Source organism: Stigmatopora argus, chromosome 14 (genome assembly GCF_051989625.1).
Source record: "Stigmatopora argus isolate UIUO_Sarg chromosome 14, RoL_Sarg_1.0, whole genome shotgun sequence".
NCBI lineage: Eukaryota > Metazoa > Chordata > Actinopteri > Syngnathiformes > Syngnathidae > Stigmatopora > Stigmatopora argus.
The window spans coordinates 7,025,315-7,041,081 of record NC_135400.1 but is presented as its reverse complement, the minus strand read 5'-3'; the positions used below and the strand labels follow the sequence as shown (position 1 = coordinate 7,041,081).

At 38.7% G+C, this 15,767-nt stretch overlaps 1 protein-coding gene across 11 annotated transcripts in view; it reads left to right on the top strand.

The window, feature by feature from the left end:
- Positions 1–15,767, top strand: part of ep300b (EP300 lysine acetyltransferase b) — a 39,139-nt gene that overhangs the window by 18,381 nt on the left and 4,991 nt on the right. For 5 of the 11 annotated variants that reach the window (XM_077619939.1, XM_077619937.1, XM_077619936.1 and 2 more), the window contains exons 17-29: positions 431–549; positions 3,493–3,732; positions 3,817–3,905; positions 6,510–6,620; positions 8,191–8,247; positions 8,482–8,559; positions 8,705–8,772; positions 9,596–9,746; positions 10,043–10,303; positions 10,384–10,549; positions 14,377–14,550; positions 14,632–14,793; positions 14,971–15,252. In XM_077619939.1, coding sequence (XP_077476065.1) covers positions 431–549; positions 3,493–3,732; positions 3,817–3,905; positions 6,510–6,620; positions 8,191–8,247; positions 8,482–8,559; positions 8,705–8,772; positions 9,596–9,746; positions 10,043–10,303; positions 10,384–10,549; positions 14,377–14,550; positions 14,632–14,793; positions 14,971–15,252 — 1,958 coding nt within the window. The remainder of the gene's footprint in view (positions 1–430; positions 550–3,492; positions 3,733–3,816; positions 3,906–6,509; positions 6,621–8,190; positions 8,248–8,481; positions 8,560–8,704; positions 8,773–9,595; positions 9,747–10,042; positions 10,304–10,383; positions 10,550–14,376; positions 14,551–14,631; positions 14,794–14,970; positions 15,253–15,767) is intronic. The other 6 variants (XM_077619946.1, XM_077619945.1, XM_077619938.1 and 3 more) reach the window with 3 other exon arrangements.

Genomic DNA, 15,767 nt, shown 5'->3' with positions numbered 1-15,767 from the left:
AGAGCAAAATCAAATGTACTACAATACAAGACAATAAATGTTTGGTGACTTGTTGTCCTCAACAAATAAATAACAGATCACATGTACTTTCGCAATCGAATATCATATCTGGATAAAACATTTCAGTATCGTTACATCGATGCTTTTGAAAGCCCACTGTATAAGACAATTGAACTAAACACATCGTACGTAACTATGGCTGTTAACTAATACAATAGTACATACAGTGCATATTTGATTGACATAAAAAATGCATAGAGAATCACCAATCAAATTAGAGCACTCCGAGTCATCATTGAACCCTATATTATGAGATAGATGTTTTATTATTTTTTTTATTTTAAACTTTTAGCCCATATTCTATCCCATATTTCTTCTTTTATCTCTTTTTTGCCATTTACATAATGCCTTTACCGTTTTTTTGCTCCAGTCTTTAAGCCAGAGGAGTTGCGTCAAGCTCTGATGCCCACCTTGGAGGCCTTGTACAGGCAGGACCCCGAGTCCCTCCCCTTCCGTCAGCCGGTGGACCCCCAGTTACTGGGAATACCCGTACGTATTCGAACTAGTAACAAAACTAACCTGGTAAGGGACTGCACTGGCTGCCATTTTGCTTCAACACCTTTAAAAAAAATGTAGTTTTTATTATTTTGGTCATACTTTTCATCTTTCAAGCTTTCTATAATTTTTTCTGTCATAGCTGAGTATTCAAAATGCCACAGTTCCTTCATTTTTAGATCCACTGCATGGGTGAAGTTCATATGCAATTTGCGTGTGGGTTGCTGTGTCTTTTTTATCTCACTGTAAATCAAAGCAGTTACTCTTATGACCATTTAATTGACTAATGCAAAAGATAACGAGGTAATGAATGAATATTGGTCATTACAAGTGCTAGTTATTAAGGATACACTACCAATGATACATTTCATAAAACAATTTAGATGTAATAACTTATGGTTCATAAGCCAATTGCTTTTATTCATCATACTGATTCATTTGCCATTTTTTTCCCCTGTCTTGAATTCATTATTTTAGCCAGTAGTGAATCTTAATTTGTAATGTTCATTCTCGTGTTTCATCGCTTGCTTTCTAGTTCAGTTCCTCACCAGTAGCAGTGTGTTATTAGGTAGTGTGTCGAGGTGGGGCAGTAATTAATCATATTGAGTACATTTGAACGTGTATTTAGTGCCCGAAATTGTTTACATGATTATAAAATAAATACATCGTATGCACTGCATTCTATAGATGAAATTTGGAATGCCTATCAATTGCTAATTCATGCCAATAATTTGGTTGAATCTTCAACATCAAAATCTCTTCCAACTTACTGATTAACAGAAGCTAAAATGCTGGTGAAAACCTGCGCGTACCTTTTTATTTGCCCCACCTCAGCACATAAGTTGGCTTGATGGATGCCACTCAGTCTGCTGGCACTGTTAATGCCAACCCCCGTCTCGCTAAAAACTGTCAAGCGCTCCCTGCTTTCTGCCCGGTTCAGTTCTTAGTTTTGCACCTGATTAACTTTGCACCCCTAAAAGATGTGTGAAGTTTAAGTTAACTACAGTGGTACCTCGAGATATGAGCTTAATGCGTTCCGGGACTGAGCTCGTATGTCGATTTACTCGTAACTCAAATGAACGTTTCCCATAGAAATTAAATATAAACAAATTAATTCGTTCCAACCCTCTAAAAAAACACCTAAATCAGGATATTGGATTGGAAAAACATTTTATTTGTTCTAATTTGCCATCTATTAACCAAGTAACAAATAACTGGTGGTTTAATAGTACTAAAATGTGTTTAATCGTACGAAAGTTAGGCAGATTTCGCGGAGGGGAGAGAGAGAGGGACAGAGGGGAGGGGACTTTTTGCACGGCAACGCGCTCGTAACATAATATAAACAAATTTAAATGAACTTGGATTGCAATGCAGACACACTCGAAAATAAGTTTAATCTAACCTTGCACTAAACTTAAATCTAATTTTGTTTTAAATTTTGATACCTTTCTTCTCCCGGGTTGGCTCTATTTGCCCCGCCTCCACTCTGACTTTCAGATGCAACCTATCAAGGGTTGTTTGCTTTTGTCTTCCCTTCAAAATACTTCAATAATTATCCACACAAATGTCATCACAATAGGATAACGCATGACCACTTGCCAACTTGCCACGGAAGTAGTACTCCTCTCGTATTAGCGAACAAGCTCCGCCATTCGCACTTACTAACGGGGGGAAAAACACTGAAAAAATGCAGCGCTCCACCCAATGCTCGTAGAGACTTTACACGTATGTCGAGGTATTACTGTAGTTGTTGTTTTTTTTCCTCAAATAAGATGATCATAAGGGATTTTCTTTTTGGCCGTTAGGATTTTTTTTGTCTTTGCAATAAATATATTATATTCAGGAGAGTAATAAATTATAAAAATAAGATATCAAAGCAATTATATTGCTAATTGGAGCGATTGTCACTGAGGTGGAGGGACAGCTGAGACGTCACTAAAAGGCACCAAATTCAAGCATATATAATTGTGGCACACATTTGAAGTGTCCAAGATCCATGGATCACGTAGCTAGCAACTTTCACTGCTCATTTATGGTCACGCAAAGCACCCTTAAGAAGTTATCGGCAGAGAAAGACTACAGCGCTCACTCATTATAAGAGCAGATATGCCTCGCAAAAAATTACCTCTAATAATTAATGTATTGCGGGTCATGCAATGTGAGTATTGCTCATGTCGTGGTTCAGACATCATTTAGGCCCAGTTCCCATTTTAGAAAGGTACAATAGTCTTAAAAACAAAAAAAGGTTTGTATATTTGGAATTGGGGGGCGATATGAGTGGTTGCAGACTCATGGCTGTTAACCTGTCGCTGTTCCCAGAACAAAAACAATGTACAGTAAAACATATATGTAAAACAAAACAAAAATCATAACCAAAGCAGCCACCTTCATTTAATTAAAACCATTGTACCAATAACCCCTTTTTCTATGGCTATAATATAGGTTTGGCTTTGTTTAACTTTTAAAAAGACATTTAGTCCCCCCGAATACATCTCTGAGGTACCGGATCTATATAAATCGATGCTTAAAAGGTATCGCCAGATATCGGCAAATCCTTAAAATAGGGTAAACTCGGACTCGCAGGCCAAAATATGTGATCGGCACATCCCTAGTTCGCAGAAAAATGTGCGTGAGGGTGCAAAGCGAAGGGCTAGAGGGCCGAAGTTGTCACGTCTCTCTGTTTGCACACAAACCCTCTTTTCTGCAGTGCTCAACAACATTGTCCCCCTGCACCCTCTTCTCTCCCTACTCTGGTCCAACTGCAATGCTCGACGTTGCTGATGATGGCGGCGCACTTCATCCCCTCCTCCCTCATCTTGGCTGCTTGGATGTGCTCGCTCTTCTCGCGCTCCTTTCAACCTCCTCAATTGCTACATCTTTTTTACTTTTTTTTTTTTTTTTTTTTTTTGAAACCGGACGTCGCCTTTCCTGAATCAGGACTACTTTGACATTGTGAAGAACCCCATGGACCTGTCAACAATCAAGCGGAAACTGGACACGGGGCAGTACCAAGAGCCTTGGCAGTACGTGGAGGATATCTGGTTGATGTTCAACAACGCCTGGTTGTACAACCGCAAGACTTCACGGGTGTACAAGTACTGCTCCAAACTGGCCGAGGTGTTTGAGAGTGAGATCGATCCGGTCATGCAGGCTTTAGGATATTGCTGTGGAAGGAAGGTGAGGAAACGGCAGATGAAAAACATATCTCCCTATTCTGAAAAATATACTCGGAAATAAATGCTTTCATGTTTATCATTTCAGTTTGAGTTTTCACCCCAAACTCTTTGCTGCTATGGAAAACAATTATGCACCATCCAACGGGATGCTGCCTATTTTAGCTACCAGAACAGGTAAGGGCTGTCTACATTGGAGTCCATGCACAGATACAAATTTTGATTTGAAAATTGAACCTTTAAACACTTGTCATATTAGCAACCACTACAAGAATCCAACCAGCAATGTTCCCTCTAAGCTGTGCGCAATTGCGCACTACTCTCGTCTTCTCTGCGCACAGCAAATCATATGGAGCGCACCAAATAAAATCCCAATTTTTTTTTTTTTGATGTGAGGTCGACTCGCGAAACACATCCGCCGGGCCGCCCATTCATAGATATTAATCATTACATTTTATTATTACTAAATCATTTATATGTAGTAGACATGCACCTGCTTTTGGCAGATGTGATACTGGTGTGTGCCCATAGCGAGCAATGATGATGTTGCTCACACCAGTACTCAATGTGCTCAGGGAGGTTGTCTTTCTGCCCAGACAAACAAAAAATTAGAGGGAACATTGCCAACCAGTAATATTTCCTGCGCTTTATTATCAGTGAAGTGGTAGTATCACAAATGATCTAATTTGGCTTCAAATATCACCATGCCACCATCTTCATCTGTAGATTTTTCATTGTGGTGTCCTTCATAAAGTGGGTTCTTGACTGGTTGGTTACTAATTTGGTTTACCTGTTGCATTTCCCTGGCGTGAGCTTACACGCTCAAGACATGACCACTTGAAGGAGTAGGGTGGTAAAACCTTGACCACTATGCGAGGAAGGGTTCCTTTTTTGTTTTTTTTCTGACCAGTGGTTCTCAAAGTGATAGGGAGACGTCCTGTATTGCAGCAGTGCCAAACCTTTGTCTCAAACCACATTGTAGATTTAGTTTCTTTCAGGGGCTCATTATGTTTACTATCTCTACCAAAATTAATAGACTAATCAACAACTAATGGCTTAACAAATTACTAATGGCTTAACAAATTAATACACAACTATTTTGATAGTCGATTAATTGTTCAGAGGTATTTTGACCAAAGAAATGGTCAAATACTCTGTGGTAATGGCAATATTTTGTTGTATTTAATATTAAAGCTGTATTTAAAAGGGGGCAGCAAAGCAGTTTTTCTTTTTCATTTAAAAAGAGAAAATCGTATTCTCGTTTTGTTTTTTTTTGGGATGTTTTATGTTTGTTTATTTTGTATTTACATTTAAAAGGAGGAAACAAGGAAAATGGTAATTATTTTTTTGTGTTTTTTTTTAAATTTACTTTGTTTTACAATGTTCTCATTAAAAGATCAGGGACAAGAGATAGGAAAATGATAAATATTCTTTTTATTTCTTACAATTTAGTTTTTTTTCTCCCAATTTGTAATGACTAATTTGAGATCCGTAAAAGTTTTTTTCGTCTAAATCTTTCATTCTGGACGTTTGTAAAACTAATAGTAGCCCGTTAAAGCTCTGCCAACCTGCATGCAGACTGAACCGATTTCATAATTGGCTGAATGGTGGAGGGCGAGATACAAAATAAAAACACTTTTTACGGGCCGACAATCGACTTAAAATCTAGGCCTAGTGTCAAAGTGGCGGCCCGGGGGCCAAATCTGGCCCGCCGCATCATTTTGTGAGGCCCGGGAAAGTAAATCATGAGTTTCACGACTTCCTGTTTAAGGATCAAATTAAAATGAAGAGTATAGATGTATATATTAAATTTCCTGATTATTTTCCACCTTTTAAATCAATAAGTGTAATTTTTTAATCATTTTTTCTGTTTTTAGTTTTAAAATCATTTTGTAAAATGTAAAAATATATATAAAAAAGCTAAAATAAACATTGTTTTAGATCTATAAAAAAACTGAATATTCAGGGCCTTTAATCCAGTTCTTTAAATCCATTTACAAAAAAATATCTAAATATTATATCTAAAATGGTCCGGCCCACGTGAAATCAAGTTGACGTTAAAGCGGCCCGCGAACCAACCCGAGTCTGACACCCCTGATCTAGGCTTTGACAACAATTTGCCCAAAAAGATGTATGAAATATTAGAACTGAGGTGATGTTTGAGTACTTGCTGTAAAATGTTTGAGAACCACTGTTCTAAGCCAAATTGAAAGGATGATGGGTCTGTTTTTAATTTTTTTTCTTAAATATTTCTTCTCACCCATTCTCATATTTTGGAAACTGAGCCCTCTCCTCCTCCACAGCTCCTAGTGGTCTCATGTTGCTGTAATGTTGTTGTTGACCACTGAACGTGTGACGCTAATCTTTGCTTTGCCTTGGCTCTCTGTCCTCTGTTGGTTGTTGTTCACACTATGTCCCCTCAAACCCACTACCCCCAATACCTCCATTGTCACTTTCTTATCTGTAATGATTTATTTCACGCTTATTTTAATATTCATTATGACCTCCCTTCCCCGCCCCTCCCTTCTCTCCCTTTTTTTAACGCTTGTGATGTCTGCATTGGCCTGCTTTGGTGTGACCAATCATCCACTCCGAAATTTACGCTCAAAATCAAAACACCTGCCCACACAACACTTCTGCATCACGATTGGCTGCTGGCGACGACCTTCCTTGCCCTCTGCCTCCTCCTGTGTGTACGCCCCCCGGCCTGTCCTGCCCTGATTGGCGGCTGCTTCTCCGTGCCCTCTCTGTGATTGGCTGTGCTGATGGCGAACGGTGTAGTTCACCAAAATATGGGCTTCTTGCTGACAGGTACCACTTCTGTGAGAAGTGTTTCAACGAAATCCAGGGTGAGAGCGTCTCCCTGGGCGACGACCCATCCCAACCTCAGACGTGAGTTTCTCTCCACAGTTTTGACGTAACTTGTCCACGTAAGCCTCAGTTTCTTGTGATACCATATTGTGCGATGTATGTGGTACTAGATGTAAAGTAACGTTACTGGATGTTGAGCACAGTCATATTTGATTCAAATACAGTGGTAACTCGAGATACGAGCTTAATACTGAGCTTGTATGTCGATTTACTCGTAACTCAAATGAACGTTTCCCATAGAAATGAACTAAAAATTAATTAATTTGTTCCAACCCTCTGAAAAAACACTAAAAACAGGATATTGGATTGGAAAAACATTTTTATTTCTTCTAATTCGCCATCTATTAACAAAGTAACAAATAACTAGTGATTTAATAGTCCTAAAATGTGTTTAATAGTACTAAAATTAGAGGGGGGAGACTTTTTGCACGGCAATGCGCTCGTAACAGAACATAAACAAATTTAAATGAACTTGGATTACGATGCAGACACACTCAAAAATAAATTTAATCTAATCTTGCACTAAACTTAATTCTAATTTTGTTTTAAATTTTGATACCTTTTTTCTAGATGCAACCTAACGAGAGTTGTTTGCTTTTGTCTTCCCTTCAAAATATTCCCCAACTGATGCACACACACGTCCTCACAATAGGATAACGCACGACCACTTGCCAACGAGAAGTAGTATATACTCCGCTCGTATTAGCAAACAAGCTCCACCATTCACACTGACTAACGGGGAAAAAATGTACACCCGAAGGTAGACGCTGCCTCCAAATGGCCAGTGAAATACTCCAATTGTGGGTTAACTTTTTCCTCCCCCATTTTATTTGTATCATTGTTCCTACACTATAAATTTTCATACTTGGTGGATCCAAGCCGCGATGTGGTGAATCCCCAGAGTGGTGAGGTATTACTGTCATGTATTATTAATGATATGATAAATTAACCCTTTACATCCTAGGCCTTTTAAAAAAGTCTCTATATACCATGTACAATGGTTTAGTATGCCCTGAGTACCTTGCTTGGTATTTTCTTCTTAGCACATCTTCTATATAAACAATCAGCTTTTACACTACCCTATTAGACAAAAATAATAATAAATACACTAAAATCATCAAATTGTTAATGGTAGTGTATTCACTCGTCCTTTCCTGAGAGCATTGATGCCCTCTAGTGTACATTCATGCATTTATAAACATTTTATATCAAATTAAAATGAGCACATCACTGTTTTTTTGTGGTCAATCAGTGCCAAACAGAAACTGGGAGAGTTTAAAGTCTACATTTTTGCGTAATGTCGACAGCAACGCTCTATATGACAATTTTTCTTAAAGTGCTTTATAGATCGTGTTGCGATTTTAGGACTAAGACGGTTAAATGTAAAAATCAAGTATTAGAGAATATCTTTCCATTCAAGGTAAACAAATCAATGCAATTTTGTGATATAAAATATATGGCCATGTGGTGATTTTTTTTTTTTTCCTCCAAAATTGCACTGCAATATTTTGTCATCTACTTGAACGACTCAACTGAATCAGTAAAAGCGCATGACTATGTTTAATATTGGGTTTCCTGGTTTGTCTGACAGGTCCATCAACAAAGATCAATTCCAGCGAAAGAAAAATGACACGCTTGACCCAGAGTTGTAAGTCCCACTGTTACCCATTTTCAATCGTTAGTCATTTTTAGCATTATAATCGCAAGGTAGTATTGACCTAAAGCTGTATGGAGATCAACCAAATGAAGCTTTATTTAACTCCCAAAATCAATAATGAAAATCATAAAACTATTAATTTTGCTTATGCTCGGGTGACTTTCTATTGCCCAGATGGTTTATTGTCCCTAATCTTTTGTCTGTTGTTTTATTTTCTTCACTCAGGCTTGTCGAATGTACAGACTGTGGTCGTAAAATGCACCAGATCTGTGTCCTACATCATGAAACCATTTGGCCTTCAGGGTGAGCAAATATAATACCCCTATTTAAGTTGTTCCATTGTGTATACGTGTATATTTTTATGAACTAGATATAATAGAAAATGTTGTTAATGCAAATTTCTCTTTTTTTCTTTTCTTGATTCCTTTTACAACTTTTTTAAACACAGCTTTGTCTGTGGCAACTGTCTCAAGATGGCCAATAAGACACGGAAAGAAAACAAATATGCAGCTAAAAGTAAGTTTGATGTCATGCGGTCTGATACTGGGTTCAGACCGGCCGCGTCTTGACGTGCGAGAATGCTGTTCTTAAAACTGGTATATGTTCTAATGTACAGAGAAGGAAAAAAAACAGGTCTAGTAAAATACTATATAGTGAGCCACACAGCTCAAAGTATTATTAATGTGTTTTTAAGGGGTTTTTTTGGAACCAAAACCTTGAAACTTTCAAATTGTCTACCAAGAAAAATACAAAAACATAAGGCGGTAAGTTGCTAGCTTGTTTTTGTAATATAGTCCGCATCCTCCGAAAATCTTTCGATTCACTCATAAATAATACAACAATCTTAATCTCGTAATTTTCCTAATTTCTTTTTCATATATTACCCCTTTGATTCACATCAATCTCCTAATGTTATGCCAAAAGAAATATTGTGTTGATACAAAACTTATTTCGCCAAAAGGAAACCACACAACTTCCGGTTGCTGTAACGTAATAAAACAATTTAAATCTTATAAAACATTACAACTTTAATCCAGCAATACTGTGACTTTAATCGCCTAATATTTTCACTATTTACTTTTGTTGACATAATGTTGAGAAAGGTATGGGCTACATCAACCGAATTCATGTAAATGAGAAAACATATTTGATTAGCTCCTTCCTTGTCTTTGTTGAAATCTGTTGTCGAATTTAAACTACATTAAAATTGTATGGAAATTCCTCGCGCCATGAGAAAATAATGTGGCCGGTCTGAAAGTAATCTGACCTGGATTCATCAGATGAAGGTTTTGAATAGTTGTCAAGAGACTAACTTGAACTATCTGCTGTTTGTGTTCAGGACTTCCTCAGACCAAGCTAGGCAGCTATTTGGAGTCGCGAGTGAATGACTACATTAAACGGCAAACCCATATTGAGGCTGGCGAGGTCACAATTCGTGTGGTTCACGTCTCCGATAAAGTGGTTGAGGTCAAACCTGGCATGAAGTCCAGGTACAATTGCACATTTTGTCATTGTCTTGTCCCAAAGACGATTCTGTCCAAAAAAGTCATCAGTTGGTCACAAGCTTTACCTAATTGAATTTTCATAGATTGGGGAGTTTGTTGACTGAATGGTTGCACTTTTTTTTTTAAACACAGGATCGTAAATGCCCCATTAAAAGCAAATTGGATTATTGATTCAGTCCGATTATGCAGTATGTGCAGCAACCAATGTTACAAAGTGGTTGACATCTGTTTTGTCATGAGTTGGGATGCTCATTTTGGCATTTAATTTTTTCTTTGACCAGGTTTGTGGACAGTGGCGAGATGTCAGAATCTTTCCCATACAGGATGAAAGCCTTGTTTGCTTTTGAGGACATTGATGGCGCAGATGTGTGTTTTTTCGGGATGCACGTTCAAGAGTACGGCTCTGACTGCCCACCTCCCAACCAGAGACGAGTGTACATCTCTTACCTGGACAGTGTTCACTTCTTTAAACCTCGACACCTCAGGACTGCCGTCTATCACGAGATCTTGCTCGGTTACCTGGAATATGCAAAGAGACTGGGGTAAATCGAGTTGAAATGACTCCGAGGAAACGAGACAAATTCAAAGCAATATGGCTGAAAATTCTCGTCTTCTGCTTCAGGTATACAACAGGTCATATCTGGGCATGTCCTCCCAGTGAAGGTGATGATTACATCTTCCATTGTCACCCAGTGGACCAGAAGATACCCAAGCCAAAACGACTCCAAGAGTGGTATAAGAGGATGTTGGACAAGGCAGTCGCTGAGCGCATTGTTCATGACTACAAGGTAATACTCATCTTTTCAAGTAAATTACTATATTCCATTCTGATGAGCATTTTAGACATAAATAAATAGGTAATAAATAAGTTAATAAAGAAATAAGCGTGTTGCTGATATATATATATATATATATATATATATATATATATATATATATATATATATATATATACATACATACATACATACATACCGTATTTTCACGACTATATGGCGCACCGCCTTTAAAGGCGCAGTGTCAGTAACGAGTGCTATTTCTGTATTTGACACACACACAAGGCGCACCGCACCAATACACGCAGCCAGGCATGGCAAAATATACACCAGCTTAAACATACGGACACACGCTAAAAACCAGTTTTTAAAAAAGCAACGGAAGCAAAACTGAGTTCGGTTGTACTTTATTTAGCGATTTTACAATGCACTCATGTTTTTTGATCAATCATCACCTACAAATCCATCAAAATCGTCATTTTCTTTGTCCAAATTGAACAATTGTCCAAATGATTCATCAAAAACGCCTGGTTCCCGCTCTTTGTTGTCGGAGTCACTCACATTGCCATGTGGCTCGACAGAAATGATGCTGGCTTTGGCAAAAACTCGGACAACAGTGCAAGCAGACACGTTAGTCCAAGCGGCCACAATCCATTCGAAAATAGTGGCGTAACTAGCCTGGCGCTGCCTCCTACTCTTCGTAAAGCTGTGTCGGCTTTGGCAAAAGCTCGAACAACAGTGCAAGCAGACACGTTAGTCCAAGCGGCCACAATCCATTCGCAAATAGTAGCGTAAGTAGCCCGGCGCTGCCTGCCACCCTTCTTAAAGCTGTGTTATCCATTGCTATCATCCATTGTTCCCATGCTGCTTGCAACTTTGCTTTGAACGCCCGGTTGATGTCGATGTCCAGTAGTTGGAGTTCTTTAGTTAAGCCTCCGGGAATGACGACAAGCTCTGGGTTCATTTTCGTGACTTCAATGCCCGTGAAACGCTCACCACTCTCACTCGCATCAAGCTTCGTTATTATTGCCACTCGTTTCAAATGAAATGGCTTGCCTCTTCCTTGCAACTCCCTCAATAGAAGCCTTTAGCTTTTTACCAAGCATATTCAATATTGGATGCATGAGATATTTAATGATACAAATGAAAAAGGTTCTTTGCACACTGGAGATACATTCACGCACTTCCGCACTGCAACGAAGAAGAAGGTAGATGCTGGGTGAGCTGAGCTCTCACAGCGCCAGGCGTCGGTATTAGCGGCGGAAAGAAGTACTACTCCGAAAAAGGCGCGAAATACAAAATTGGACTTGCGAACGTTTTTGGACTTAAACGCAATTTGCAGACATGTTCGTATGTACCGTTGTTCGTAAGTTGAATGTTCGTAAGTAGTGGAGCGTCTGTATATAGTAAGGCTTTTTTCTTTAAAAAATCGACATAGTATAGTAAGGCTAAGAAAGTCGGAGAATAAATCTGACTTCTGATTCCTCTCCTAGTTATTGCTGTGGTCCAGTGGCAAAAATATTGGTTCAGAACTTGAGGTGGGAATCAGGAGTGAGTTCAATTCCACTCTTTGCAATTCACAAATTGTTTATTGAGGTAATGAAAAGGATAAATATAACTTCCAATCACTTCATTTCAGAAGTCACTGTGGTCCAGTGGCAAAGACAATGGGTCAGAACTTCAAGTGGACTCAGGTTCAAATCAGGAATGAGTTCAATGCCACTCTTTGCAATTCACAAATTGTTTATTGAGGTAATGAAAAGGATAAATATAACTTCCAATCACTTCATTTCAGAAGTCACTGTGGTCCAGTGGCAAAGACAATGGGTCAGAACTTCAAGTGGACTCAGGTTCAAATCAGGAATGAGTTCAATGCCACTCTTCGCAATTCTCAAATTGTTTATTGAGGTAATGAAAAGGATAGATATAACTTCCAATCACATCATTTCAGAAGTCACTGTGGTCCAGTGGCAAAGACAATGGGTTAGTACTTCAGGTGGACTCAAGTTCAAATCAGGAATGAGTTCGATTCCACTCTTTGCAATTCTCAAATTGTTTATTGAGGTAATGAAAAGGATAGATATAACTTCCAATCACATCATTTCAGAAGTCACTGTGGTCCAGTGGCAAAGACAATGGGTCAGAACTTCAGGTGGACTCAAGTTCAAATCAGGAATGAGTTCAATTCCACTCTTTGCAATTCTCAAATTGTTTATTTAGGTAATGAAAATGATAAATATAACTTCCAATCATGTATAGGCGGGCCGCCTCGTGGTGTAGTGGGTAAGTCACCTGCCTGCGACGTGGGTGTCGAGGGTTCACTTCCCGGTGTCGCCAGTCAACGACTGTATGGTGTCGGCAGTCGGCCGAAGGCCGACTGTCGAACACCACTAGGAACCCCCCCTCCCAACTGTCTTCCGGTCAGCCGAAGGCTGACCGGAAATATTGTTTTGCTGAAAAAAATGACTAAGTCTTTATTTGAATGAAAAAAGGATTACCCATTTACTGAACTACTAGTGTAGTGATTAGTCAAACGAGAGCGGGATTCGAACCCCATCTCCCACATGGCAGTCAAATCCACTAACTTGAGGTCTGTCTGACCCATTGTCTTTGCCACTGGACCACAGTGACTTCTGAAATGAGTTGATTGGAAGTTATATTTATCATTTTCATCACCTCAATAAACAATTTGAGAATTGCAAAGAGTGGAATCAAACTCACTTCTGATTTGAACTTGAGTCCACCTGAAGTTCTGACCCATTGTCTTTGCCACTGCACCACTGTAAAGTTGGAAGTTGTATTTATCCTTTTCATTACCTCAATAAACAATTTGAGAATTGCAACAAGTGGAATTGAACTCACTCCTGATTCCCGCCTCATGTTCTGACCCAATGATTTTGCCAGTGGACCACAGCAACAACTAGAAGGTGAAGAATCAGAAGTCAGATTTAGCCTTACTTGCTGTCATTTTTTAAAGAAAAAAAGCCTTACTATACTATGTTGTTTTTTAAGAAAAGAAGCCTTACTATACAATATCGTTTTTTAAGAAAAAAAGGCTTCCTCTACTATGTCGTTTTTCAAGAAAAAAAGCCATGCTATAATGTCGTTTTTTTAGGGGGAAAAAGCCATACTATACTATGTCGTTTTTCAAGAAAAAAAGCCATGCTATAATGTCGTTTTTTTAGGGGGAAAAAGCCATACTATACTATGTCGTTTTTTTAGTTCATATGTACCGTTGTTCGTAAGTTGAATGTTCGTAAGTAGGGGAGCGTCTGTACTACGTACATGTACATATATACATATATGCACACAGACACACACATACATACATGCACATACATATACATACACACAGGCACATATATACGTGTCTTTATATATGTGTGTGTATATATATGTGTGTATATATATATATATATATATATACACACACACACATATATATATACACACACATATATATACACATATATATATACACACGTATATATATATACACACATATATATACACGTGTGTATATATATATATACACACACACACACACACATATATATATATATATATATATACACACACACACATACAAATACATATATACATATCTATACATACGGTTGGTCTTAACATTCAGCCATTTCTTTTGTTAAAAAGCCTGACAGCTGAGCTAATGAAGTACGATTTACTAGGTGTCATTGCCTTGCCTTTATCAGTTGCAATTATACACTCTGTTTTTGTTTTGTTTACAAGGATTTGTATAACTGATACAGAGTTGGAACTGTCGGCTAATAAAGGAGACTTTTGTGGCTCAAAGAAGTTGTGAACAATCTCTTCTTCAGGACGTCTTCAAACAGGCAACAGAGGACCGCCTGACCAGTGCAAAGGAGCTTCCATACTTTGAGGGAGACTTTTGGCCCAACGTACTGGAGGAGAGTATCAAAGAGCTGGAGCAAGAAGAGGAGGAAAGGAAGAGAGAGGAAAACAGTACCTGCAACGAGAGTACCGATGTACGCGTGAGTCTCGTGACGCAGTTTTTATTATTATTTTTGTTGTTGTGCGGAGTATGTATTAAACTGACTGCCAACTGTTAACAGGCCACAAAAGGAGACAGCAAGAATGCCAAAAAGAAGAACAATAAAAAGACGAGCAAGAACAAGAGCAGCTTGAGCCGTTCAAACAAGAAGAAGCCGGGCATGCCCAACGTCTCCAACGATCTGTCGCAGAAACTCTACGCCACTATGGAGAAACATAAGGAGGTTTGCGCTTTCTGTTTCATTTTAGGAATGATATTTCATAATTGGTCTATGCACTACACAGACATAGACCAACACATTTGATCTAATTCGAGAGAAAAAAATCCTGTCTTTGTAAAGCTCTGACTGAGATGATTTTATTACATTTTTTCCCCTCATAATTTTTCAACCCTTCACCAGGTCTTCTTTGTCATCCGACTCATCGCTGGCCCTACTGCCAACTCATTGCCACCCATCACCGACCCTGACCCTCTGATGGCTTGTGACCTGATGGACGGCCGGGATGCCTTCCTGACGTTGGCGAGGGACAAGCACCTGGAATTCAGCTCTCTCAGGAGGTCCATGTGGAGTTCTATGTGCATGCTAGTGGAGCTCCATAACCAGAGCCAGGACCGCTTCGTCTACACATGCAATGAGTGTAAACATCATGTGGAAACACGCTTCCACTGCACTGTTTGTGAGGTAAGGATTAGGACAACAATTTTTGTGCTAGTGATTTTACCCTTAAGAACATCTGCTCGTTTATCAAGATTACTGGTCATATTAACTAGTGACAACATCCCAATCTGATGCTGAAATGGGCATCAGCGGCCAATATGGCTATATTTGGATTATCGGAACTTTTCACCAGATCCGTTCCGATCCAGCAATCAGGTGTATTTTCTGTAAACTAATCATTGCAACAGACCATAGTCTAATATATGTAAACAGAGCATTTCTTGACGAGCAATCTTTGCATTAAAATTACTGGTTTTAAAATTTGGGAATCTGGTCGACATTGGCAAAACATCTTGGAAGAAAAATCTGGATATCCCTAATATTACTGTCGACATATTTTAATTTAATTTTCTAGCTCCAAACTAAATGGGACAAAAATCAAACATTTTTTGCTTTTGGATTTTTTTTATTGGACTGGGGATTGAAAACAGAGCAGAACTGATTTATTCTTAGTATCCTTCATGCAGTGACATTTTGGA